This window comes from Hypoxylon fragiforme (genome assembly GCF_022984875.1).
Source record: "Hypoxylon fragiforme strain CBS 206.31 chromosome Unknown GGS25scaffold_3, whole genome shotgun sequence".
Taxonomy (NCBI): Eukaryota; Fungi; Ascomycota; class Sordariomycetes; order Xylariales; family Hypoxylaceae; genus Hypoxylon; species Hypoxylon fragiforme.
Window position 1 is genome coordinate 1009990 of NW_026054758.1, and position 26408 is coordinate 1036397.

The window sequence follows — 26408 nt, forward strand, 5'->3', positions numbered from 1 at the left end:
TGTCAGCTCGTACTTAATCCCCAGTTAGTGTTCCTTGTTACTGTGCTACACTACCTAGCAGATACGCTACTTAAGCATGCTATGCTACGCTACCCACATTTCACATCCATCCACATTCATACATCCCATTAATCATATCCACATCCACCATCTGCAAACTGCAAAGCAGATAGATAGATGCCAGACACGGTACATATGTACATACATGATGGATAAGCCAGCCAGTCTCCGGATTATGAGCCATTTTCCATTTAGTGAGGCTGCTTTCGAAAGCAGAAAGCCGCTAGAACCCACCATTGTGTTGCCGATCCTGCTAAGAAACACCATGAGCAGCATCTTAGCATGTTCGTCTACCTACATATTATCTACTAATAATATGTAAGAGCTCTACTACAAGTCTACAACTGGTCCATCGGTTGGTCCATCGGTTTCATTAGAGTCTACATACCACCTGGGCTGGGCACACACCATGCCATGCAGCTGCTAACCACATAGTAATACCTACCTAGATACGTTAGCAGGTTAGTTATCCTAGGTTAGGTCCTCAAGTTGCTAAGTTACTAGGTTAGTTGGTACCATAGTAGTGGTTGCAACTTCTGGTTGGTGCCGGTTGGTAACAATACAACACCTCCAGGGCTATTTACAGCATCCCCAGCATCCCCCAAGGGCAACTATTGCGAGATCCATCAAAATGCCCAGCCCTTTGCCCAGGCCGTCCCTATTAACCGACAATCGTCATTGTCTGACGTGGAGTACAATACGTATTGTCTACCAGTGGCCTACCAAATGCGGATTTTGTTGCTAAAGCTCAGGGCTCATGGGCTCAGAGGTGCCTGAGCCGCGGGCTAGGGGAACTTGAACCGTCGAAAGCACCCAGCGTAGGAGGTACCATGTAACTTACCATCCACATCCACATCCACCGCTATGTGATGGTACCAATTCCGCCAATTCCTACGACACCAGACAGGGCTTCTGGCGTGTGTGGCTTACTTTTCCCTACGTCATGGGTCCATGGGATCAATCCCGCATTTTCCATCCTACAGCAGACCAGTGGCCCAGCTGGGAGGTCACAGACCACATGGATGGTACCATATCGTAGTTTGCGTTGGAAGATTTTTTTTTTCTTGTCCTCGCGGCTGTCTCTTCACCGACATGCTCCGGCAAAACGACCTCGGTGAAAAATAAAGGCGCTGGTTCTACTACGGTATCGCCTACCGCAATTCCTCGGGTGGACATTCGCTCGGTATGGCCGCGACTCCACAAAGCTTGCTGCTGCTTGAAATCTCGTGGCCACCGTCAATCAATTGCATACATCATTATACATACATAGTCATACATACATACATACATACATCTAGAAGTTTTAAGCAGTTAGATAGCATGTATGCGGCCGATGCCCGATATCCGCTATTATTACTTGCCCCTTCATATATACACGGAGTGCGTTAGTCTCAGGGTGAAGATGGGCCAGCCTTAAATAAGCTTGAACAGCGAACTTATCCCCACAGATTGCTATTCCAAATGAAGCCGGAACAGCGCGATCTCCTCTAAAAATCATTCGAAAGGCCCCTTTTCGGTCATCGGCATCCTCGCTATCTCGAATGCGACGGTTTGCCTCATCTTAGCTCAAACCACTTGAGACTCTTTATGGCTGTCTGGCCTCCGTCATGACTCGCCGCCAGTAAAGCCGAACATAAGTCCAAGTGCATTGTCATAGCTACATATCTCATTCACCGTAGGGGCAAGTAAGTGGTCGCATGGGCAAAGTCATAGGGAATCTTTAACAAAGACTTAATCAAGCATGTTACTTGAACATCCGGATCTGGAGCCAGCCCTGGCTACCAGGTCAGGTAAAATAGGTACGTATCATCAATTAGTTCAAGTTAGTAGAACTGGATTCACCAATCATAATTACGATAAAGAGTTTATCTCAAGAATCGGGATTCGCGCAGCTAGTATAGGTATGTACGTGATTGTGCCAAGGGATGCGTCTGGGAAACGATAGGAGGATTGACCTCGCCGTTCGCGGGCGTCTAGGTATTAACTACGGTATTACGGTATTACTAAGTAGCTGGGCAGCTGGGCATCTGGGCAGGCTCAGAAGAGCCGGAAAGCGTGGGAGGCGTGGGAGGTATGCGAGGGCAAAGGCATGGATAACATGGATGCGCAGGCATGGAGAAAGTCTTGTTCTTTGAAAGTGTGTGTGTACAGTGGAAATTCCAAGGAATTACACTGGGAGGATCCGAGGATCGAAGCCGCTCGTGTCGCTAGAGGAATATCCCATTTCGCGGTCCCCATTCGAGCTTCTGTTAGTGGTCAAAAGGCTCTAATTCGGACATTATGTGGTTCCTTTGCTCAGGGCGTAATTTTATGATTTGTTTACAAGACTTATTATTCCGAACCCAGGCACCCAGCACAAGGCCAAGTTGGTAGTAGCTTCAACATGTTAGGGGGATCCGTAACGGGCCTTACGGGCAGACCCTTTCCTAACAAGTGCTTGACCCCCGACATTTGACCATCAATGCTCGCGTCTCCGAGGGCCGAAAGTGTGAGCGAGAGTGGGAAAAAAAACCGCGCTTCTGCTGCTTTTAACATTGCTTCCCCACGGGCCACTCACGGGGCCCCCATGCTGCGAAACGGCTCTCTGCGACTCTGCATTCTGCGTTCTGCTCTAGTACGTTTCCCTACAGCCGAGCTACTACCCGGAAGCGCACATGTGCCTCGTCTCTTGCTTCCCCGGGGCCTGCGAATCAGATCCTATAGCCCCCTTGGTGATATACCAGTACCCACGATGCTTCGTCGTGGTAACATGGTAACAGACGCCCCAGCCGCCGTGCGTGTTTAAGGCAAGGATCCGATGCAAGCAAGTAACGATGAAACCCAGCTACGAAAAGCTTGGTTCCTCTCTAATGGCACTTGAAACAATCCATCTACATAGGAATATCATAGTAAACATGGCAAATTTGGTGTTTGTTTATTACTACAGTACGTGTATCAAAATTGTCAAAATTACATAGTAACATACACAATGTTATTTAAATTTAGTAGCAATGAAAGTAGTTACATACCTGTATACATTGTATGTGCTCAAGCCTCCTCATAGATCCTTTTCTTTGTTTCTTTCTCTTTCTGGCCACGGACTAGTATAAAAGTTTTCCGTTCGAATAGTTTCGAATAGTTCAACGTTTACTTACTACCAGTGCACGTGTATGTTGTAGATACATATAGCCTTAGAGATAGCGTTGAGCAGGTATAACGCCCTAGAAAACAAAATAGATCAACTAAATTCAACGCCAGAAGACGAATTTGTTCCAACTTGATTGCCCCAGACTAAGAGACTCTAGGCTTTAGCCGTAGATGGCAACATAAGGTTCCACGTTCCTGACTATGTCATCTAGAAGCCTTTCTAGGCGCCGTCCTGGTGGTAGCTTTATCTTAAGCTCGGGTCTCTTGTCATCCAGACTTCACACTCTCCAGACTCTACTACCTAGCATCGAATCGTAAGTGGCCATTTTTCCCGTTTAGCATCATCCATAGCACGCCTTTAAAGTCATGGTAACGGCCACGAAAGCTTGTCACACGGGTTTTTTGTTACATGGCTCCCAACCAAGTGCTTAGAAAGGGTATGACAGATCTAAAATTGTTCGATCTCTCCGCCGCCAAGGCCGACTTGATTCTCCCTGGCGCGCGCACTTACCTACTCACAATTTTTGAAGATGTATGGGACGTACCAGGCCTGGCCTCCTCTTAGCACCATCCGCGGAACCAAACTTCATGCGATCGTGGGAAACATCTGACATATGAGTTACTCTCCCCAGTAGCGTCTGTGTGAGCCCGAGTAAGTATCCGGCTCCAGATGTCTTTAGGGACAATCAATCCCAAAGTAACTCTCAAAGTAACTGTACTTTGTCCACGGTGCTTGCCAGACGGACAAACTAATTCAAGTTTTTTTTTTTAGGGTCTTGAATGTTCCTGATCTGACAATATCGCCTTGGCACGTATAGTGTAGTTTGCGCGTCCCGCCAAGGAGCCGCAAAGATGCCAATAGCGTATAGGAAGGCCCTAATGAACATTTATCATCTTGGTATTTCCCTTTTTCGGTGATCAGGATTGCGGTATTCTAGACACGATAGACATAGACATTGACAAAAAAGAATGAAGACGTAAACCAGACAGTATAGGGTCTTGGCTCCCACTGCCGGTCCTCACTTCGTTCCTAATCCTAATCCTCGTCAATTCCCATTCCCCAAATCCCTCGCGCCGCAATTGCTGTTATTATTGTCATCGACTCATCGCTACCGCTAACTTGGATCTAAACACTTTGTCGCGGTGGGATGAATGCCTATGTAAGCCAAGACCAGTAGAACGACCAGGCGAATGACGATCCATCTAACTTCTCCATGGGGTGGGCGCCGGTCCCCTTTTTTAATCCACGAAACATCCTTGGCAGGCTTGCTACATCGTAATCTCTCTTCCTCAATCAATAAAGTAACGGTCAAAGGTATTGGTAAAAGAACGCGTTACCGCTTATACATACGCTTCATAAGGAGTAGTAGCCGCGCAAACTGCAGTGCCAAGAGGAAGATGACGATGTGCGCTTTGCGATTACTAGACACCGATGGATGGGAAAGAAGGTGGGAAATCCAAAATTCATAGATGCCACGTACATACAATTACGCTGTAGAATCTACCTTACCTTAGTCAGAATGCCGCAATAGAGTGATAAAAATAGTTAAACCGTGCTAACCCAACAACCAGCCTCATCAGGCGCGCGTTGGGGAAGGCTGGTATGGTATTATTCCATGGGCTGGGCAAGTCGGACGATCTCGCCTTCTCTACCTCTCAGCTTCTTTGCTTGGTACAGCGAACCCTACCTAGAACGTTCAGAAAAAAGCTCGAGCATTCGTAACATAGTACTAACTATGCATTGAACCTACATATGTACCCAAGGCTACCGTACCGTACCGTACCATACCCAAGGTTAAGGGGGTTGAAAAATTACATAGTAGACCAAGACTTCAAAGAGACCGAACACACACACACAAAAGCCTCCAAGCCGGGGTTACGTAAAGCCAGGGGCGGTCCATCCGATTCGCAGCGAATGATTGATGTAGGACACAAGTACGGCCCGTCTCGGGCTCGGCAGGGTGACGATCGGCTTGCTTCCCCGGGAAGCCCCGTATTCAGCAGCCCGTACAATTGGGCATTCCTGTCCCCTCTTCCCCCTTTCCTAACCCCCGTGTTCTATTTTCCTTTAGGGGGGGGGGGGTCCCCTAATACATAACCTAGGTTAAGCCTGCGGCTCTTTAAGAAGCCCCTTACCGAACTTGACCGACTTTGTCGACCGCTTAGCCACAACGTGTATGTATGTATGTATGTATGCACGTCGCATACTTTACCTGGGCATCGTCGTCAGCAGAGGAGAGTTTTGGTCGCCCGTTCGTCAATAAAGTGGTTCTAGCTCTGGTAGCGACAGTTAGCATGGCGATATATGCGCTGACTATAGATGATTGGCAGCACTTGACCAGCAAAGCCTCCTTCTTACGTAGGCCACCGATTGATAGGATTGTATGAGATATTTTATGAGATATTTTTATAGCTATTCTAAGGTTTATTTTTGATTCTTTTGGGAGCTGCCAAGCCTATCTGAATATCACCGTCGTCGTCAACCTACGCCTGACATACGTATAATGCGACGCAATGTACCCGACAGGAACTTGTTGCAATGCAGTTCATCAACTTTCTTTCTTTCTGGATGCCCAAAGCAACACAGCAAAAATGGCTCAGGCCAATGTTACCCCCACGGAATACCTCCAGGGCTCTTTTTTTGCCACCCGCCACATAGCCCTATAAAGGCGCACCTAGGTAACAGGTAGTAGTTGAAATGGGAGTTGCCAGCCCGAAGGATCGAAGAACCCCGGTATATTGATCAACCGACATATGTAAGTACATACATCGGCGCGTATGACGATGCACGTAATTGAGGGTTGTTGATTGGAGTGATTTGCCGTACAGCAAGCAATGTGCCTCAGTCTAACATGAAGAAATCACAAAGCTAATAATTACCTCATCATCGGATGCCGATGAGCTAGCTACCTTCTGCATGCTTCCATACAGCAAGTATGTAGATATGTATGTATGTATGTACATATGTAGACACAGTACATACCTATGTATCTCAACGATCTAGATAGATAAATACGTGAGCTCGCGATCTCTATCTCTCTTGTCTCTCTCCCTCTCTCTCTCCCTCTCCCTCGTCTTCACTAGCGGAAACGGTGGCTCTCTTGGCTGCCTAGTAAGTGCGCAGCCAAGCAATGGATACCTGCAACTCCGGGAGTCTTTATTTTAAAATCAAAACTACCTACGCGGTTGATTGGTCCTTTATATGTATTTGTTTTATTTGCCTCTTGGCCTTAGCTGCAATGCCTAGACATTATGGAGTATCGTCGACTTCGCGCGAGGTTCATGATAAAGTGCTCGTCATGTAATACGCAGAAAGCAATCAAAGAGACATCGGTCCTAATCTAGGTGCCCAGGTGTACAAGAAATTGCAGTTTCCAAGCTGTGGATGCACAACATTGAATCTCCTCCATACTTACCTAGTTGATGCCTCGGTATTAGGATCTATCTCTAACAAATGCCTTTAAAAGTAGACGTTCCTTTTTGATTGGTATTTATGTTGTATATCAAAACACGCTACTCACTATTGCAAACGTGCAAAGTGATGGTGTTTTAGCTATCGCTGGAAAACTCACTTTCACGAAGTACATATGAGTGTGCTCAGCCAAGCAATGACAAGACTTATACACCCCTATATATTGACACCATTCGTCACCGTTAGAAAAGCCTCGTCACTAAGAACAGCTAACAAGTGGAACATTGCCGCTTCAAATATATTAAAGAAAGAAAAAGGTCCCGCGCTACAGTCCTTGGTATTCTCTCCCTCGTCTCTGAGGATGTCGGGACTCGGGAGGCATATAGAGATAGACAAATGTAATAGCCTGTTGTAACCTGTTGGTGTTATCCACTTGCGTCTACAGCGTCGCTGCCCGTGCCCCTATCCTATCTAGGTACCAAGACATAGCCAACCCAAACCATCTGGCATTGTCACGGACCATACCAAGCAGACATCTAAACCCATCTAACCAAGCCCGCGTATTTTCACTATGGATAAAACATGATCTCGATATATGGCAAGCCTTGCCGAGACGTAACTAAGTTAGACACTACTAGGTATGTAGATACAGCATGGTAGATACAGCATGTACTAGGCACAAATGAAACTCACCGGCGAGGTCCAAGGGGTGAGAACACATTAGCATCTGCCTACCTACCTACCTAATAGACATATATGTATCATGATGCCAAAGTCCAAGCTACAAGAGTGTAGTTATGTAGATCCTTAGGCAGTCAACTTGGAATGATCAATAAACGTCCATTCGACTACTTCATATACAGCCACCTATCATATCAACTACACATTGACATACGCGCGTTCACATATACCTTGATATGTTCATCACCATCTTTACATATCATGATGACCAAAATCACATGTGGCATCTGCATCAAAGATAGGGATCAAATGTATTCATGGTTCACGTGCGATACCAAGAAATCATAGGCCTCAAACAGACAACATTTTGTATTGCAACCGGGCATCTATGCCAGTAGGTAGAATAGGAATTCGACAACAAAAGCCAGATGCCCCAGATACATGCCAAAGTTGAACCTCTATATGTAGCGGCACCAAAGAAGAAAAATCCGCGTCACCGTTGATCCCTCATGTTCTAGAAACACACCCGAGCAACCACCCGAGTAACCACCCGTCCGTTTTAACGCCGTCTAATGCTTAGCAGTGACCTTATCACCAGTCAGCTTTTCCACGTAAGACTTGGCCCTATTTGGTGTACCCTCGTTAGCAATCCGTTTGTTTACGTAGAGAAGTTTTGTTTTATGAAAATCAGAAAGGGGGGGAAGGGAAGGACTCACATATCACCCATAGCCACCATGCAAACCGTCTGCCAAACGCCCAATCCAATACGTGGCATCACACCACGATAAAGACCCTTCAAACCATTAGAATCGTAAATGTACTTGAAAGTATTGCCGACCGTCATCTTCTTAGGTCGATTCGGATCCTCTTTCTTGCTCTGCATTTCGACACGGATGACTTCAATGGGCTGGTTCCAGGCGGACAGGCCGCCACCCAAGGCAGAAGCCGTGATCTTCTCGAGAGCGCCGAGCTTCTCGCCATCCTCTTTGTGCGTGAGCTTGCGAATGCCCTGCTCGGCCAAGCGAGATAGACCGAAACGCGAACCCCAGTTGGTCATCTGACGGATAGCAACAGCATTTACTCCCTTGTTGATGCCCCGGATTCCCTCCCTGCGATAAATATCGGCGAAGGTCGCAAAGGTGCTGGGAGGCTTGACGCCCGAGGCGGCGATCTTGTGTTGTGTGATCTCAACCGTCTTCATGCAGGTGCAGAAACCCATGGTAGCATAGGCCTGGGCAACACCACCCGTCACACCACCAATGATTCCACCACCAAAATCCGAGGCGCCGGCCACTCGAGCATAGTATTCGGCTTCAGAGGCAACGAAGAGCAACACGGCGCCCTTGGTCGAGGCTTCGATCCAGGCCCAGGGAATGAGACCCTGGTAGACTACGGTACAGAAACTTGGGGTCAGTGAACAGTGCGTTGGAACAATGAGGATATTTGCTGATACTTACACCCAAAGACACCACCGCGGTTCCAGATGGAGCGCAGGGCCGAGGCAAAAGAATCACCTCGGTTGGCGGCAAGATGGGTCTTGCAAACCTCCAGAGGTTGACCGAGAGTGGTAACCTCGAACAGGTTGAGGCCAGCACCGAGCAGCAAGTTGGAGAACTTGATGGGCTTCTTCTCCGGCACACCGCCCGGCAAAGGAGGAGTAGCCCCGGAGGTCGCAACGGTGGCGGTGGACATATCAAGCGAGGATCGTGGATGGAAGGGGGCCTGACCAAGGCAAACGGGTGCTTCTTCGCAGGAAAGGGGGTAAAGGAGTAGGACGTTGGAGAAACCTGAGGCTCAAATACGAGGTGAGTGATTAAAGTTGTTCAAGTTGTCGTGGAGTTGTGAAAAATGGGAACCAAGACGTTGGAAACTAAGACTGAGAAGTCGAGGGTCGAGGGTCGGGGGTCGGGGATCGGGGGCTTTTGGCAGCAGTAGGCCTGTGATTGGTGTCGGTGTATCGAGGACCGTACCGTAAGCTTATTATTGGTTCCAGGTTTGGTGCTAGACACTGCTAGGTAGCTGGATAAGGACGTAGTCAGCGGTCAAGCTCAACTGGGCAAATCACTAGAGCCTCGGGAAACATGTGCTGAGATAATATTCAGGGGATTGGGCTCAACCTAACCCGAATCCCAAGAATGTTTTCCCGGATCATTACGGATATGAAACGAACCTAGGTTTGCACTTGATTTTTTTTCTTTTTTTTTTCTTACCTTGGTTGTAGCAATAATTAACGAATTTGTGTCTCTCAAAAATATTTGTACGGAGTTTAAAATGGCGAGGGGTCAATGTTTTCTCTCTTTATCAAGCCACAAGGAACTAAAAAGAAAAGGGAAAAAACCGAAAACCCAGAAAAAAAAAAACGTGCCTGTTGCTACTTACTAGTTACCTAGGATCTTAGATCCCTTGATTTGTTGGAGCTTACCTTTCTCAACAATTGCCAAGCTTTTTGCTATTAAGATACTCCGCCCACCGCTCAATAAATATAGCACCTGCAACTTCCCCATCATGTTTGCTAGTATTAATTAGTAGGATCACAGATGCTTACACATGTAAGTGCCTCAACAAGCGGCCCGGACTTTCCCCAATGATTATTCCTTTTAGGCAAATAACGAACAACGAATAACGTACCTAGGGTACCTACAGTTACACATGCACATGCTGCGCATGCACGTGTCTGAACATGTATGTACACATAGTAATCAGTACATATGTAACTATACGACTTCAAAATACTATCACCTGAGGTGATAAACCTCACAAACATCCCAAGCATGAACAAGGTCAATGAATATCAATGAATAACCTCAGTTGAGATGCGATTTCTTTAGGTAATACAAACAACGAGCTAGCAAGAGAACCCCCCCTATTATCGCAAACGGAAACCCCATTGCAAATAGATAGTGAATGATCAATTGCAGCTACCTATACAAATATGAATCATGACGTGCGTGTTATTGTACAAGTGCAGCATTTGGTATCATAAGGAGCATCTCTATTTCAACTCCCCGTTTGATACACCGCTGCCCTCATTATACCCTTCTATTTCCGTTCGTGAAACATGCTCTTTTCAGACCAAGGAAAACCCCACTGCCAACTCGTCTCTGTTCTCTGTTCTTTGTCCTTATAGCTTCTTGCAGATCTCAATCCACTTGGCAGTCGAGAAACTCTTGGGCCTCTCAATTGGCGCACCAACGGCACGGTCAATGATGAGTTGCGGGAGGACACCAATAGCACGCGATACACCGAAGAGAACCGTGTAGTAGTTGGCCTCAGTTAATCCGTAGTACTGGAGGAGCACACCCGAGTGAGCATCAACGTTGGGGTACGGGTTCTTGGTCTTGCCGTGCTCAGTCAGAACCTTAGGCGCAATCTTGTACACTTGGCTGACTAGCTGGAACATGGGGTCGTTGGGCATCTTCTCGAGAGCGAACGTGCGCTGGGCCATGTATCGGGGATCGGTCTTGCGGAGAACGGCGTGGCCGTAGCCAGGGACAACTCTGCCAGAGTTCAAAGTAGACCATAGGTACTCGGTAATCTTGTCGTCGCTGAGGTCATCGCCGACAGTCTTCTTCATCTCAGTAAGCCAGTTCAGGACCTCCTGGTTAGCAAGACCGTGCAGAGGGCCGGCAAGACCATTAAGACCAGCAGCAAGTGACAGGAAGGGAGAGCTTAGAGCGCTGCCAACAAGGTGCGTGGTGTGCGCACTCACGTTGCCACCCTCGTGGTCAGTGTGGATGGTCAGGTACAAACGCAGAAGTTCAATGAAGTCCTTGTTCTCGCCAAAGCCAAGCTGGTTAGCAAAGTTGAAACTGTAGTCCTTGTCTTTCTGGACTGCTGCAACCTTGCCACCCTTGAAGACATTCTGGTAGATGCGGGCAGCGATCGTAGGCAGCTTGGCAATCAAGTCCATAGAGTCCTCGAAGGTGTATCCCCAGTACTCCTTCTTGTTAATGCCCTTAGCGTAAGCCTTGGCGAAAGACGAGGTGTGCTCGAGAGCAGTAACGGCTAGAGAGAATTGCGCCATCGGGTGAAGGTCGGTGGGGCAGCGGTCGATCAGTTCCTCGACGAACTTGGGGATATCAGACCGAGCAGCCCACTCGGCAGATAGGTCTCGGACCTGCTGCTCGGTGGGAACTTCGCCAGTCAAGAGAAGCCAAAAGAGACCTTCCGGCAAAGGCTCCTTGCCGCCGGGGGCTTTGGGGAGAACATCCTGGCACTCGGGGATAGTCTTTCCACGGAAGCGGATACCTTCCTCGGAGTCAAGGACTGAACCTTCCCACACCAAGGATTTTATTCCACGCGCACCACCGTATACCTGGTCGAGGGTGACCTTATCGATGACCTTGGAGCCATGCTCTCTGTGGACATATCGTTAGCTACGGAACTGCGGGAACAATTATATGGAGTGACTTACTTTCTCAAGGCCTTGATTTCCTCAATCTTCTCGGGAAGTAACTCGGCAAACCGCTCTTTCAGAGTCTAGACCAATTGGTAAGCTTGTGATGAGACGGATAGGTACTGGAGGGTTGCCGACCTGGCTCTTGGAAGAGGAGTAGCATCGCACGGCATTGAAAGCTGTGGTACGGGCCGTAAAACTAGGAGCCCTTAGCGTAGCCCGGAAGGCAGAAGAACTAAGACGAAGGGTGGAAGCCATTGCAGACGACGCAGTGGAGGAGTCTGAATTGTGATGGTAACGGTGGTGGTAAGAAGATGGTTAAGGAAGAGAAAAATGTGTTAGGAATGTTTAAGAGGGCCAAAAAGAAAAGTGGTGAAATACCTCAGAAGCGGAAAATTACAACTAAGTGCCTTGTACCTTGGTAAAATTGACGGGCAACGGACTAGGGGCAGCTTCGGTTGGATGGGGAAACCGAAGAAAAAAAAGATTAGCGGGTCGCGGCAACTACATCCTACATCGTATGTACCTACTGCCTAGTACCTACGACTTATTAACTACCTACTACTACATACTTACTACCTTCCAACCTGCTGAGAGGAATCCTTTGAAGCCCTCACCAAAAAAAAAGGAAAAAGAAAAAGATAAAAAAACATATAACAGCCCAGCCAACAAAAGAGAAGACCAGGCCTTCTTACGGATATTTATGTACATATGTAAGTACATACATATTTTAGTGCCCGCTTAACCGTTGAATCTTAAAGGGCATCGGGACATCTGGACCTGAACACGACATGCATTGGATTAACGTAAATCCCTATGTACATACCTAGGTACATACTATGTACGATTCAAAGTTGCATACATGCCCGCAGCCTACATAGGTAGCTCGATCGCTGTGAAGCTGACGTCAATAGAACTGCTTCGCAGCTCAGAAAAGATATCAAATACACATAAATTCCCGTGACAATAAGCGTTACAATCCCGTTTCTGTGCTACTACTCTCAAGCACTTATGTCAAGTTATGTGTATACCTACCTACCCAAGGTACAGATTTTACCTAAGAATCTGGACTACTGATTTAATATCTTGTATACTAGGTATTCTCATCTACGCACATACATACTTGCAACTGCATACATATTAGACACAATACATGTATTTGAAACCGACAAGTGACCATCCGATGAAAATCCCCTCCTAGATCGGCTGCTATACATACCTAGTATGTACGTATAGATAAAAAGTACTAGGTACATATCTATGTAGGTAGGTATGTATATATGTAGGTAGGTAAGTTCATAAATATTTCGTTTGTCACGTACATCATATATGTAGGTAGATATCTTTCGACATCGAGGGATCAAACAATCTTAAGGGTTTCATTTCATCTTATCATTGTTAGAAATGCTTTCGTTTATGTAGAAGACTTTGATTTGAGTTGTATATTGGTAATACACGTATAAAGTGCAGACAATAGTGATCAATTTTCAAATTGCTATCGGAAGTGGCCTGAGTGGACTAACTAGGGTGATAAATAAACTGTACTGTGGCTTAGTGGGCATTTCCAGCTTCAATCAATTTCAGTAGTAGCGACATTAGTCACTGGTAGTATTCAAGGTTATCCTCCGTAAGCGTACCTGGGTACTAAAATTGTGTTACCTTTGCGCTAGTTACCCAATTACCCCCACCTTTGCAACACGCAACTTGAAAATTTCTTGCTAGCCAACAGGTTAAAGCCTCCAGAATCGCGCCGACTTTTCCCTCTTTTCCATCCACCACACCACGTTCCCCTTCCTCCCCATCCTCCCCTTCTAACCCTTCCATCCTGTCCACGGTGAACTCATCCACCTTTTACATCAAACTCACCATCAATTCCGCATTGCGTAAATTTCATCCGCATCTTCACCCAGTTCGTCGAGCTATTAGCTATTAACCTGCACCCGACAATTTGCAAATTTGTATTTTTTTATTACAAATTAGCAATCCAGTCGACGCGCTGCAGATTTTCTTGAACTCGACCTGTAGCTACGCTACGCCACAGTAGAAGTGCAAATCTTTTTTTTTTCTTTTCTTGGTGCCATCCAACATTGCATCAAACAAAAACAGGAACAAGAATCACTCATCGTCCATAAGTTCTTTCAACCTATTCTACATTTGGGAAAGGACTATTTGGAAAAACACATCGCATCGACTTTGCCTAGGTTTGACTGTTCACGACTGTAACTCATTAGGTCGCGACAAAAATACAGACAAGTAATCGCCCGAGAAAGAACCAACAAGACAAGACACAAGATACTAGGGTGACTATCGCGACTCCATCGTATACCATCCCACAAGTGCTGCGGGCTTGTTCTCGCTGTACATTGTGCTTCTGCCGTCCCCTGCAAGTCTCCCACGTACCAAGAGGACATTAGAGCAATCATGACATCGCCCGTAGCTGAGCTTGAGGCAGGCTTGAATGCTATGCTTAGTCTGAAACCACCTGGAGTCACCGGATCACGTATTCAATCCTTGACCAGCCTTTGCGTCGAGAATATTCAGGTAAGACCATGCTCTTGGTTGTGTACTGCGATTGGTCAGGCGCATAAATGCTAACTACCGTGTCTCTCTGCTGCAGTCCGAATCCGTACTCATCCAGAAAATTTATACACACTTCAAGAAAGCCCCCGCAACTCATAAGTTAGGAGTGCTCTACGTAGTAGATTCCGTAACTCGCCGTTGGGTTGACCAGGCTAAACACCATGGCCAATCTATCAATAGCTCTGCAAAGGATGGAACCTACGCTGCCGGTGTGCATAGAGTAACGGAACTGCTTCCTGTGCTTATGAATGACATCCTTCAGAGTGCTCCCGGAGAACAAAAGGTACGCTTTATCATATCATCGTCGAACATTCATCGTAGTCTAGGCAATAGCATCGGCCACCGACCACAGTGCCCCTTGGAATAAGCTATATCCAGATGTCTACGCACCTAGTCATGTTTTCTGGGTACTAGTTGTCTTTCTACTACTACTACTGCTGCTGCTGCCACTACTGCTGCTGCTGCTGTGGGAAACTTGCATCCAATAACCTCTAACTTAAGACATTTTTTTGCAAACTTGACATAAAAAAAGAAGCACTTACCTAACCTTGCCACTTTAGGAGAAAATTAAGAAGCTCATTGACATTTGGGAGAAGGGTCAAACCTTCCCTCAGCCTCTGATTGATTCATTCAAGCAGAAAATTACGGCGGTCTCAGCCAAAAGTAGGTCCCCCAATCTTGAGTCTTGGCGGTGATTCCATTGCTTTGTTACTTCGAGGTCACAAATCTGACCCTTGTTTGTTCGTGTAGATGAGACCACGACTCCGGTCGGTAGTCCTCCTCCTGGCCCGGGCCTTCCAGGTTTACCAGAGAATAAGCCACCTGTTACCGAGGCCCCAAACGCCATCATGGAAGCCCTGGCCAACATTGTGCGACAGAATGGCACGGCGGCGTCTGTCCACAACGGCGTTTCAGCCCCAACTCCCACTTACAGCATGCCTCCGGCGCAGGCGGGCATTACTCCGCAGCCCACTCTTCCCCTGGGTCAGAACCACACCCCTGTCCCTTATGCAACGCCCCAGCAGCCCGTAAGTCTGCCAGGAATGCCGTACCCATATGCTCAGCCGGGCCAAGTCCAGACGTCAACTCCTGTGCCTTCGGTGACTCCTAGTAATCAAGTCCCCGGTTTTCCCGGTGTAGCTCTAGGTGCCCCTGCGGCTCCTGCTCCTGCTCCTGGCATGGACCCCAACGTCCAGCAGCAGGTTATGTTGATCAAGCTTCTTGCGGATCAAGGCGTACCATTTGATAAGATACCTGCCATCATAGCTAGCATGCAGAGCAATAGTGTTGTGGCTTCGAATGCAGCTACTCCGGCAGCGGCTCCCCCAGTAGGTCAGCCACCGTATGCTACTGGATCGTGGGGCCAAGTTGGCTTCCGACCGGACGAGCCACGTGACCATGACTTCCAGCAAGTGAGATCGCCGAATAGATATCGCAATCACTCGCGATCGCGATCACCCCCACGCCATTGGGATGCGCGTGATTCTCCTCGCGGTCGTTCTGATCGTGAATTCGGCTCGTTTGGACGTAATTCGCCTGGTTTGGGACGTATGGACGATCGTGATCGTCGCCCAAGGGGCGCTGATTACCGACAACGTAGCCCTAGCCGCCGGGGTCGTAGTGCTACCCCTCAGCATAGCTTCCCCCCGGGTGCCAAATGGGCCGAGTATGACAGAACCATTCCCACGGGCCACATCAAAGGTAAATTGTTCTCGTATGCGTTATAGAGAAACTTTACTGACGTGATTTGTAGTTTTGAGCCGAACTTTGTTCGTAGGAGGTGTCACGTAAGCAATACTCATGGGCTAAAACTCTTCGACGTGTGCTAACGATAGACATAGATGCCCTGAGAGCGAGCTGCGTAGCGTTTTTAACCGTCATGGCCAGGTACAAACCTGTATTGTCAACAAGGACAAACGTCACGCATTTGTGAAGATGGTTACTCGCAGAGACGCTGTTACTGCCAAGGAGGCAATGGAGAACAGCACGTTTAGAGTAGGTTTCTACCTAGAAGGCAAGCGGCTTTTTATGCTAACTTATGAACAGACTCGCTGGGGAGTCGGGTTCGGTCCCCGTGACTGTAGCGATTATCAGACCGGCATCAGCGTTATTCCCATCAGCAAGCTGACCGAGGCGGACCGAAAGTGGATGCTGACCGCTGAGTATGGTGGTAGCGGTGGTCGTCCCATCGAGACAGGTCTGGTCGTAGAAGAGCCCGATATCGAAATTGGTGCTGGAGTCTCGTCCAAAGCCATCAGCCGACGTATGCAGACGGATAAAGGCGGAAGACATGGACCAAAGTCGAGTCGAGGCCCCGGTAGTGACGACGACGGTGACCTCACTAGATGGCGACGAAATCGTGACACTCGACGAGAAGATCCACAGCAGGAGGACAGAAATGGAGTTAACGGACCGACCATTCCACCTTTTCCTTTTGGAATCACTGCCGGTCCTAATGGAATGCCCGTCTTCCCTCCCGGATTTGCATTCCCCCCACCGGCGTCCGATCAGTAGGACCGAAGACGATTTGAGACGGACGTGGGTCCAGCAAGACACTAGTCTGGCTGAATCGAAGGGGTTTGTTGGCATAGCTGGCCAATTTTGAGAAAGAGAGAATCCCAGACTCTCTTGGCATGAACCCCTGTCGGATGGGGTCTTTAGTACTACAAGAACTACGAGAACCTTACGAAATCACGCAGCATGAATTGGCGTTGGGGGCAGGCATTCAATATCCATGGTTAGGACCAGGATTCGGCATTTACAAGTGCGATATCTCATCACACTTTTACGTGACGAACTCTGGTCACTTTTCAAAGTATATGGTCGGTGGATTTTGGGATTAGTAGCCGGTGTTGTCTTGTAATTTCCTCGTGGAATTTGACATGGTCGGCCTGCTTACCTCGTCGCCGAGCAAAGGCAGTCTTGATATACTCAGACTCCGTAATGTATAGTAATCCAAGCAGAGAAAGGCGTTTAAGGGCAAGAAAAAAAACCACATAGCAGGACGGGGCGGCTCATTTGACGACTACTTGTTCCTACTCCTAAGTGATGAAGGAGTAGTAGATAGGATCCAACGCAGTTGCAATATACTGTTATTGCAGCATGGATTGTGACAGGCACGCGAGAGTGATTTGTGATATGTATCCGATAGGACAGTTCTATATGTGACTGATATTGTGAATAAATAGCTACCTACATGTAAAAGGTGCCGAGGTAGGTGGGATGTAGGGAGGTAGTACGAGCATTTACCGCGGACAGTACTTTGCACTGTTGTGTGGTAAGAGACGGGTACAGATACGTTTCTGCATCATGCAAGCCTTAACTACTCCCTCCTTCCATGTTATATGGAGGTAGTTATTGTACCACAGAAGAAAAGAAAAGCTCTCCCTTAGCCGGGGCCACGACCCAGATCTATGAACCACTTGCATGTATGTAAGCTATCATGGATTGTTTTTTTATATATATTTTTTGTATAGGTAGGTATGCATGCAAATGCAGTACTACTATGAATTGGTTGGTTGGTATTACAAGTACGCTGCCGCTTACCCAGGAGTAAAAAAAGAAACAAAAAAAAATAAGAACTATATTATTCTTTGGCGTTCTCTCTCTCGGGGGATGATTGTATGCTGGCTGTAATATGTATACATATGTAGATGAATGATGGATGGATGTATACAGTGTACACCTATCTATCTATGTAGGGACCGAGGTTAGTAGTTAGTAGTTACATGTTCGCCGGGTAGCCTTTAACTACCTATGATATGATAATGATACATAATAAAGTGAGGCATATTTCTAAAATCTATATTTTTCCAGTTCGACGCCGGCACCCCGGTTCCAAGGTATCGCAGTTGGTGGTTTTGGGGGGGGGGTTCAAATGCAGCAAATGGGGAACACAAAAAAGGGATAAGGGGGATGGGTAGGTGGGCAGAGAGCAAGCAAGCAAACAAACGGTTACGGGATACCTAAGAGCGGAATTCGGCTTGTGTTATGTAACTATCTATGTAGAGATACCCTGATGTGTATGCAGGCATTACAGGACCCTTACTACACGTACATTCATATATACATAGGTTAGTTAATTACTGGAACCTACCTATACTTTGTATGTAGTTATCTCGTGATAGTTATGTTGTTTCTTTTTGCTTCGCTTCCTGTCTCTGAACTCGGCTACCTACCTACTCGGCTACGAGACATGCTTACTCACTTCATGTATATTCCCCGAATAAATCAACTTTCTTACATCTTACATCCTTTTCTTTTTCTTTTTCTTTTTCTATTCATCAAAACTCGCCTGCCTCGGCATCCTACATACATAGGTAGGCAGTTATCCATCCTATCGGGGATATCTGATATTATTCCTCGGGGAGTTCGGAGGAAGGACGGGGAGGAGGGGAAGGAAGGGTTCTAGAACCTCGCCCCTTTAAGCCTTTTTAGCAGGACAGAGCACATACACACATCAGGTACTTGCTTGCTTACTTACTTACTCCCGTCCCCGTTTTGCCTGCATGTGGCTGGCCTCGGGTAAGGTATTTGAGGATCTGTCGGGTACTTAACTACATGATGTAGCTCACCTTGTAGTACTAGCACTTGATGTCTCCAGTATGACAGTAGTTACCTACCTGGGTACGCAAGTACATAACTCCGTAAGAATACACCATGAGATCGCATCACAATACCAATACAAACGATAAGTATATACAATTTGTGTTATATTAGATGCCTCTTCATGTTGAATTAATAGCCATAACAACTTCGACGATTCGATTCGATTCGCGTCCACTAGTTACTCGGTCTCATAGTCTAGGTCTAGTGGGGACACATCAAGCTCAGCTCCTTCAGATAAGAGCTGGGAGCGAATACGTGCATCAAGGCTGTCGATGCCCAAATCCAATTGCCTATTCAGCTTATGAAGCTGCCGTTTAGACTTTGGCCACTTGTTTATATCCATATCCCTTTGTTTGCGAATCCGGGCTCCCCGTAAGGACTCTTGGTTGTTCCACTGTAGAAATTCGTATCCAGAAATGAGATCATATTCTACGTCCCGACCAATATGGGCTTCTGCTCGATAAAGTGCCGTTTCAGCATACGCCGGACCTTGGAGAGCGCCAATAGTAGGATTCGGGTGGAGGATTAGTTGTTGTTTATTTAAGTATTGCTTAGCCCTCTTCTGCCCGATTCCGTATCCTCGGGACTCGAGGTCAGACTCTTCAGGCCATTCTGGATTATTCCCTCCGTGGCTCGGGGGAGGGTGAGGTGGAGATATGTCCTTATGTAAAGTTATGGGACGAGGTCGTCGAATTGCTCGCTGCTTTCCATCAAGTTGGAGATTTAAAAATCCAGAGGAAGCGGCATTTGAACTATCCTCATCGTCACCATCTAGGTCTAGGAGATAGACTCGTCCACTGCCATCTCCAATTAGTAGTTTCGTGAAGTCGGGAGAAAAGGCCCCAGCTGTGATGGGTGCAGCAACTTCGATGAGGTCTCTCACTAGAACCCCATTCCCGTGTCGTATATTCCATATCTTGACTACCCCATCAGACGAGCCGGTATATAGACGGTCCGTTGTGGTAGCCCAAGCAATGAATTTGACTCCGACGTCTTCGTGCTCTCGATCGCCAATGAATTCTTCGACCGGTTCTTAAACTTTTATTAGAAATGTCAGGAAATAATAGGAGGCACGAATTCTCACCACCATGATCTAGGACGCACATGGGATCATCAGTCCACGCCGAGTCCCAGACGTATGCCTTGCCATCGGTGCAACCAGCAACGACGTACGAGTACAAAGTGCTATTGGGTCTGCATTCTCCTATTAGTACTTGAGGATAGGCGACTCGTTGGTAGATGGATTCCATCCCTACCTGATCAGAAGCTCGTTGATATCAATAGCCGGACAATCTAATTTCTTGACCACAGTGTACTGGCCGGTCAATTCGTTGAGCTCAAACAACCGAATTTGCGTCCGAACATGTTCTTCAATCTTCTCCGAAGTCTGGGACGCTGATGTTGCCGCGGCGAAGCTTGGCCGGGAGGGATGCCACGCCACCTCGAACACATTTGCAGTTGCCGCACTATTTACTTTGACCTCCGTCTTCGTGGTGGTATCCCAGAGGCAAAGCTCACCCGTGTCGGACTTATCTTCGGGTATATCGTTGTCGTCGCCGCTTAGACTCCGAGGAGAGTAACCGATTAGGAGAAGATGCTTCATACTCGGCAGTATGCCCCAACGGATTGCGGAAGGAAAGTAAGCCCACTTATCAGAGGGGATGTAGTCTTCACCGTGAACTCTTTTACACGAATACTCATCATATGTATATGACCCGGCCACGTTGTCTCTTCGCTCCACCTGATAGACCCGCACAGCTCTTGTAGGGACATCAGCAGCTGTGGCTACCCTGCTACAGTCTTCCTGTTTGTTCGCCAGGACGAAATTGACACGCCCTTCGTGGTGCCATGTTTCCTTTACCAGCCGAGAACTTCCATCCCAGACCTTGACCGTGTTGTCGTAGCTCGCCGTGAAAGCAAACCCCATGGCAGGATCGTAGTCTGACGAAACTACTGACGTGAAAAGCCAAGGGTCTTGACTCTCCCTCATCGACGCCAAGGCATTGTCGCCGTGTGCAACTACAGGACGGGGAATTCGGTGTTCAGGGGATGCTAGGAGATTTTTGGTCACCGTCGAGCCGAACAAGAGATTTCCAGGCTTGTTGTATTGCTGGTTATGGGAATCTGAATGGGTAGTTGTGCCGCAGACGAAGTCTGTGGAATTTCCCATCCAGCTAAACGTCATCAAATCTCCCGCACAATTCGTCCATTCGATCCTCGGTTCCATATAATCTTCCCGGCTACATTTGAACGCCTCATGAAAGTTTAGGTATCGTCTAGTAGCTCCGAGGCGGTTACCGGCAATCTCCCTGGCTAATAGCAGATTCGGAATATTGTCTGTCCTAGCGAAATCACTACGAGCACCAGCATTGTCTCGTTTGATATATAGCAATTTGCGTCCTAGGCCGACCTGGTCCTGTTCTGCATCATCCAGGAAATTCTGGACATCCTCCAGAGAGCGCTTCACTAAAGATGAAGGCGGATTTTTGAAGCGGGCATATTTCTGGCCATGGGCTTCAACAAAGCGGTCTCTCAGTCCACCATATTTCTTCAATAGATAACGCAAATCATGGAGATCTGATATATCAGGTTTGGTTGCCGATTTTCCACGCAAGCACCTCATGATATATCGAATATACCTGATTTCTTCGTCGCTGAAGTCGACATGGTATACACTTGGTTCACGTAGGTCATCGGGCTGAAGGTGGAAAGGACGCCCACGGTTTACTCCGGCTGCAATCTGTTGGCGTGTTCTTGCTGGTAGATATGGCCGTAGAGGTAAGCCGAACCACGAGTTCCTTACCTGAATAGGCGACCCCTCTTTCTTAAACTCGTAAGGCTTACCTGACTGCCACTGTGTTGCTTTTAATCTTGTTCGAACCTGTTGTGGTGTGGCGAGGGTCTTGTTCTTCGGCTTTGGCTTTGGAGGAGGTGTCTGGACGTGCCATGACTCTACTTGCTCGGATTTACCTACATCTTCGTATACATAATCGCCTTCCTTATCATTAATGTTGTTGCCGGCATCACGATCTTCCTTTGCAGGCAGCGAGGTAGGCAGCCTGTCAGGTAGTGTATCACTAGGTGGGATTTCAATGGAAGGTAAGATCGAGGCGACTGGTTGTAGGCTAGGCTTAGGAGCTGGCGTCGATATCGGCTCCAAAGAAGCTTGGCTGAGGCGAAATTCCTGTAGACGAGGTGAGTAACAAGCTAGCCGGGTAGGGAGTATGCTTAGACCAACATTTCCCTTTGTAAATTGGCCTACGAGTTCGTGAATGCGTGTTATAACCAAAGCTTCGGTATCAGGCGGAAGACGACCATTATTATCATGAAATCTCTGCTCAAAGTCACTATCCGCAATGCTCCAGATGACCTTCGCACCGAGTTTCTCTACATCGTAAACCTTCCTGTCTAGATGCTTGACAGCACGCTCGAGGTGTGGGAACACTTGAAATTGGAGGCATTTCGTCAAAGTCTTGGTGTTTACCGCGGGGGAGGCCACTTTGTGACTTGCCCCATCCTGTAGCTTCCGGCGCTTGGGAGGGCGATCGTGTACGGACAAATGCTGAGTGTAAGATGAAGATGATTGTAATGGTCGGTTAGATGGAGTAGGTTGTTTGGAAGGAGTGCATGTGTGCTTGTCTTTATGTTTCGATCTCACGGCACTAGGCGTGACATTGGCGTTGGCGTTGGCGTTGGCGTTGGCCAAACGTGAGTTCGACTTCGTTTGTGACTGTGGTCGAGACTGTTCGTCGTTGACGGGGGTGGAAGGAGTCTGCCCCATTGAGGGTAGCGGTCGGCGAAATCCATCCAAAACTACAAATCCCCCTTTCTCTTCTTCCTTTCTTTTCTCCTCTTCATCTATGTCGTCGTCACCAGTTAAATCGATTAATTCGCGTTTTTTCAAAGAGGCCTTAGACGCGTTAATAGCCATAGTGCGATTTAAGTAAGTGATCCATAATCAATACTTAAGATTTAAGAACGTATAATAAAGTAAACAAATAAGCTAAATCTTAATTAAGTAAGCTTTTTTATTTAATTTATTTTTTATAAGTTTTTATTTATAAAATTTTAAACGAGGGGGGGTTTTTTTTTAAAAAAAAAAGAATTAATTATGAAATTTCTTTTCATAAATTCTATAAATCAAAATAATGAGTAATTCCTTCATTTCACTTAACTATTCTTTATATAAATCTAAATTATACATTCAAAAGTAAGAAATACATTAACTCGTTCATGATACGAATTTCGGGGTAAGAGTTACAGCTTCGACTTCACGTTTTCGGTCTCGGCATTGATCTCCGCATATAAGCGGTGGATATCATCCTTAAACTTCCTCGCTGTTTGCGGTCGTTTTAGTTTTAGTCTGCGTCGACTCGAGTTAGCAAAAATGTCTCACGCAAGCTTAATAATTTAATGTGACGCTATCACGGATAAAGTAAACAAGGGGAAAAGGAAGAAAAACACTTACGTTGGAGTTAAAAGCTCATTCTCGATGGTAAACGGTTCAAAGTCGAGGATACAGTTACGCACTCTCTCATAGCCGTTGAACTTGTGCTTCTTGGCGATACCATCGAGATGCTTCAGGAACGCTTTTACGACCCGAGGATCTCGGGCCGCCACCTTGATCGCTTCGATATCCTCCGGAGCCACCGTCTTCTTCAACACTTTGCTAGCAAACGGTCCGAATGTAGCCGGGTCCACTCCAAAGACGCCAACCAAGGTTGACTCGGTAGGTTCGCCGTGGACGAAAGCTGTTGCAATCAGGTTCGAGCTGCCCATGAACACATTCTCGAGCCGTTCGGGAGAAATATACTCTCCTTGAGACAACTTGAGCACGTTCTTCTTGCGATCAATGATCCTAATTCGGCCTAGTTCGTCAATCTCGACGATATCACCCGTGTGAAACCATCCGTCCGACTCTAGAGCTTTTTGGGTCTCTTCCTCGTTCTTCAGGTACCCCTGGAAGATAAATGGACCTCGCAATAACAACTCTCCTCGCGGCCTGGGCGTGTCTGTCACAAGATACTCAAGTTCGGGTTGGGATTCTAAGCAGATTTCCACGCCAGGCATGGGACCACCGATATTTCCTGTCGAGTAGTCACCGTCAACCTGGAATGACCCCGCAGAATATGACTCGGTAAGACCATAGCCCTGAGAGAAGAAATTCCCCAGAGCCGCTCGAAGGAATTCGTGAACGTGAGGGTCCAATTGCGCACTCCCACTCACCATCGCGCGGCACCGGTCCAACCCCATGGCGGCCCGAACCTTGGGAGTCCATATACGGTCGTAGAGGAAGTGCTTGTTGGTAGCTTTTCCAGGCGGCAATCTCATGCTTGCCTTCTTGGTCTCTATAACCTTTCGTGAAAGAGCACCCTTTACGCCTTCAGCGTTGACAGTCTGGGCTCGAATACCTAGATTGAATCGATTGAACAAACGGGGGACCGAAATAAAGCCCGTGGGCCTAAGTAATTTCAAGTCGTCCACCAATTCCAATATGTTGCCATGGAAATATCCTACTGCGCCGCCTGAAACCACGGTGCATTGATCAATCATACGCCCATATATGTGGGCAAGGGGTAGGTAAGATATCGTGATGTCCTTGTCGGTATAGGAACCACTGGAACGAGCGCTTGCGAGTGCCGCAACACAGTTTGCGTGCGTAAGCACCACTCCCTTGGGATCACCAGTGGTGCCGGACGTGTAGTTCACGGTAAGGATATCCTCAGGGCGGGGAGGTCTCGTGGGATGGACTGCTTTAGCCCCAAGCGCCTCGACATCCTCTACTGACCAAATCTGCACGCCATGCTGGGCAGCAATGCCGTTCAACAGAGCCAATTTAGAGTACCCTTGCTGTTCCCCAGCATCTAGAGGATCCATACAGATGATAAGCTTTAGGGCAGGTATCCGGGCCGCAATACTTAAAAGGGTGGGGACGTGAGGTAGTGAGGTTACTATGCAAGAAAGTTCGGCATGTCGGATGATGTACTCGGACGCGTCGGGACCTAAGGATTCGTAGAGGGAGACGGAAAATAGCGACTGCGAACTGAATCCGATATCTTCAAGTAGCAAGATTAGTACACGTAGGGGGTTAGGAGTAAACGACAGGTCTAAAAAAACACTGCATAATAGAGAAATTGAGTGGGAGTTTCTTACCTGCGAGTTGCCACTCGGCTCTGTTCTGGCTCCAGATACCAACTCCATGGTTGCCAGGCGGAACTCCAATACGGCGATGAAGCTCGTATATACCAGATCCAAAATTCTTACCCCGGAGCGCAACCTCGGCATAGGTCTGCCAAACGTAGTGGTCTTCCCAGGCTTTGGTTAAGGGGTTCCAGGGTCGCGTCCCCAGGCATTTGTTATTGGGATATCTCTTGACGGCATCTTGGAAGAGATCGTGAAAGGTGCGTAACTCGGGCGCGTAAGTTGCTAATAGAGGCTTGTCTTGAAATCGCCAATGCCTATAAATGGGGGATCGGCCTTCCCGTTCGGTGCCAGGAAGAGGCAGAGCGTAAGGCGCGCCGGGGGGAGGTGGCGTCGATAGAAGTTTGATCTGTGCAGCGGTTTGGGGATCGGGCCCGGCCATCGTTTGTTACGTATTAGAGAGAAGGTTCCTAGGTAGTTCTAATTGTTGGTTGTTGGTTGTTGGTTATTGGTGGTCGTGGTTGGTTGTTTGATTAACAGTACTGGACTAGTATTTATATATGAAAACTGTGAGTGCTGATTATACTAGGTAACAGAACTGAGGTAGTATTGCAGCAGTAAAACAGCAAACTCAACCAACAATGTAAGCAATGCAGCTGCAAGAGTAGGTAGGTAGGTATATAGATATGTATTTAGCTAATGCCTACATATGAGGGTATGAGGAAGAAGCGACATGAGGGCAACTGCATGTGGGCAATCTTTAACTACTAATAGTAGTATACAGTGGTAGCACAGGCGGCGCAAGACTGCCTAACCTAATCCACTTTGATCCTACTAGGTTAGCTGTCTTAGCTCTTCAGTAGATGCCGAGGTGAAGTAAGAAAACGGGTTAGTGTACTCATTCCTACCTACCAGGTACTATTACATACCTACATATGTATCATAAATCCTTATCAAAGTCTTATGTCAATTAGTATGAACTTCATCGGGTTATTAATACTTGCATCCTCATTAACAATGAATGTAAAAAGTTGTTTGCCATTGTGAACGTTTTTACAAGTACATAAGGCTGTCAAAGGGGGATGAACTTCAAAGCTTTGCACATGTGCTTTTCTGCATTCTATTTTCTGCATTCTGCAGCGCTCCCAGCTTATGCACGAAATTAATAACATGGCAACCTTATCTGAACCAGGAGCCGAGGCAAGGGGAAACATCTGGTAATGGCCGGGTGATGCGACATCTAATTGGTTGCGATTTAAAGCCTCGGAAGAAGCGGATTGGTCAGAACTACCGCAAAGCCACGAATGGCTGTGCTCATGACGTTTTCGTGCATTCTGGCAATCCTACATAATCTAAGCCCTTCCGATGCCTACAGTACATAACTACCTATTACTAGGTACTAGT

The 26408-nt window shown here is 47.3% G+C and overlaps 5 protein-coding genes across 5 annotated transcripts; 1 reads left to right on the top strand and 4 right to left on the bottom strand.

The window, feature by feature from the left end:
- Window positions 1-7571: 7571 nt before the first annotated feature.
- On the bottom strand, window positions 7572-9636 carry GGS25DRAFT_480417 (mitochondrial carrier). The gene is made up of 4 exons (XM_049260088.1): window positions 9490-9636; window positions 8737-9298; window positions 7996-8668; window positions 7572-7903 (listed from the first exon to the last, which is right to left on the bottom strand). The coding sequence occupies exons 2-4, from the start codon at window positions 8969-8971 to the stop codon at window positions 7849-7851; spliced, it is 963 nt and encodes a 320-aa protein (XP_049118673.1). The 5' UTR covers window positions 8972-9298; window positions 9490-9636; the 3' UTR covers window positions 7572-7848.
- A 150-nt stretch (window positions 9637-9786) lies between these two features.
- On the bottom strand, window positions 9787-12181 carry GGS25DRAFT_480421 (citrate synthase-like protein). Its single transcript, XM_049260089.1, has 3 exons — window positions 11814-12181; window positions 11694-11758; window positions 9787-11637 (listed from the first exon to the last, which is right to left on the bottom strand). Exons 1-3 carry the CDS (start codon window positions 11931-11933, stop codon window positions 10401-10403), a joined length of 1422 nt encoding a protein of 473 aa, XP_049118674.1. The 5' UTR covers window positions 11934-12181; the 3' UTR covers window positions 9787-10400.
- A 1254-nt stretch (window positions 12182-13435) lies between these two features.
- Window positions 13436-17407, top strand: GGS25DRAFT_480423 (uncharacterized protein). Its single transcript, XM_049260090.1, has 7 exons — window positions 13436-14216; window positions 14293-14538; window positions 14816-14918; window positions 15006-15956; window positions 16009-16042; window positions 16097-16250; window positions 16302-17407. Exons 1-7 carry the CDS (start codon window positions 14097-14099, stop codon window positions 16767-16769), a joined length of 2076 nt encoding a protein of 691 aa, XP_049118675.1. The 5' UTR covers window positions 13436-14096; the 3' UTR covers window positions 16770-17407.
- Window positions 17408-18950: 1543 nt separating this feature from the next.
- On the bottom strand, window positions 18951-23025 carry GGS25DRAFT_480426 (WD40 repeat-like protein). The gene is made up of 4 exons (XM_049260091.1): window positions 22102-23025; window positions 20120-22047; window positions 19948-20057; window positions 18951-19895 (listed from the first exon to the last, which is right to left on the bottom strand). Exons 1-4 carry the CDS (start codon window positions 22792-22794, stop codon window positions 19042-19044), a joined length of 3585 nt encoding a protein of 1194 aa, XP_049118676.1. The 5' UTR covers window positions 22795-23025; the 3' UTR covers window positions 18951-19041.
- On the bottom strand, window positions 22941-25839 carry GGS25DRAFT_480427 (acetyl-CoA synthetase-like protein). The gene is made up of 3 exons (XM_049260092.1): window positions 25017-25839; window positions 23332-24919; window positions 22941-23226 (listed from the first exon to the last, which is right to left on the bottom strand). Exons 1-3 carry the CDS (start codon window positions 25444-25446, stop codon window positions 23121-23123), a joined length of 2124 nt encoding a protein of 707 aa, XP_049118677.1. The 5' UTR covers window positions 25447-25839; the 3' UTR covers window positions 22941-23120.
- Window positions 25840-26408: the final 569 nt, after the last annotated feature.

What these genes read in the sequence shown, in the direction of transcription:
- GGS25DRAFT_480417 (XM_049260088.1), bottom strand. Translation starts at nt 8,971, where the DNA reads ATGTCCACCGCCACCGTTGCGACCTCCGGGGCTACTCCTCCTTTGCCG. An exon ending in CCGCGGTGGTGTCTTTGGGT is followed by an intron (nt 8,669 to 8,736) that starts GTAAGTATCAGC and finishes TCTGTACCGTAG; the next exon opens with TCTACCAGGGTCTCATTCCC. An exon ending in ATGGTGGCTATGGGTGATAT is followed by an intron (nt 7,904 to 7,995) that starts GTGAGTCCTTCC and finishes TACACCAAATAG; the next exon opens with GGCCAAGTCTTACGTGGAAA.
- GGS25DRAFT_480421 (XM_049260089.1), bottom strand. Translation starts at nt 11,933, where the DNA reads ATGGCTTCCACCCTTCGTCTTAGTTCTTCTGCCTTCCGGGCTACGCTA. An exon ending in ACTCCTCTTCCAAGAGCCAG is followed by an intron (nt 11,759 to 11,813) that starts GTCGGCAACCCT and finishes CAATTGGTCTAG; the next exon opens with ACTCTGAAAGAGCGGTTTGC. An exon ending in GAAATCAAGGCCTTGAGAAA is followed by an intron (nt 11,638 to 11,693) that starts GTAAGTCACTCC and finishes ATATGTCCACAG; the next exon opens with AGAGCATGGCTCCAAGGTCA.
- GGS25DRAFT_480423 (XM_049260090.1), top strand. Translation starts at nt 14,097, where the DNA reads ATGACATCGCCCGTAGCTGAGCTTGAGGCAGGCTTGAATGCTATGCTT. An exon ending in GTGCTCCCGGAGAACAAAAG is followed by an intron (nt 14,539 to 14,815) that starts GTACGCTTTATC and finishes TTGCCACTTTAG; the next exon opens with GAGAAAATTAAGAAGCTCAT. An exon ending in TGGAGAACAGCACGTTTAGA is followed by an intron (nt 16,251 to 16,301) that starts GTAGGTTTCTAC and finishes ACTTATGAACAG; the next exon opens with ACTCGCTGGGGAGTCGGGTT.
- GGS25DRAFT_480426 (XM_049260091.1), bottom strand. Translation starts at nt 22,794, where the DNA reads ATGGCTATTAACGCGTCTAAGGCCTCTTTGAAAAAACGCGAATTAATC. An exon ending in GCCAATTTACAAAGGGAAAT is followed by an intron (nt 22,048 to 22,101) that starts GTTGGTCTAAGC and finishes CCTCGTCTACAG; the next exon opens with GAATTTCGCCTCAGCCAAGC. An exon ending in GTGCGTCCTAGATCATGGTG is followed by an intron (nt 19,896 to 19,947) that starts GTGAGAATTCGT and finishes TAAAAGTTTAAG; the next exon opens with AACCGGTCGAAGAATTCATT.
- GGS25DRAFT_480427 (XM_049260092.1), bottom strand. Translation starts at nt 25,446, where the DNA reads ATGGCCGGGCCCGATCCCCAAACCGCTGCACAGATCAAACTTCTATCG. An exon ending in AGCCGAGTGGCAACTCGCAG is followed by an intron (nt 24,920 to 25,016) that starts GTAAGAAACTCC and finishes TGCTACTTGAAG; the next exon opens with ATATCGGATTCAGTTCGCAG. An exon ending in AATGAGCTTTTAACTCCAAC is followed by an intron (nt 23,227 to 23,331) that starts GTAAGTGTTTTT and finishes GAGTCGACGCAG; the next exon opens with ACTAAAACTAAAACGACCGC.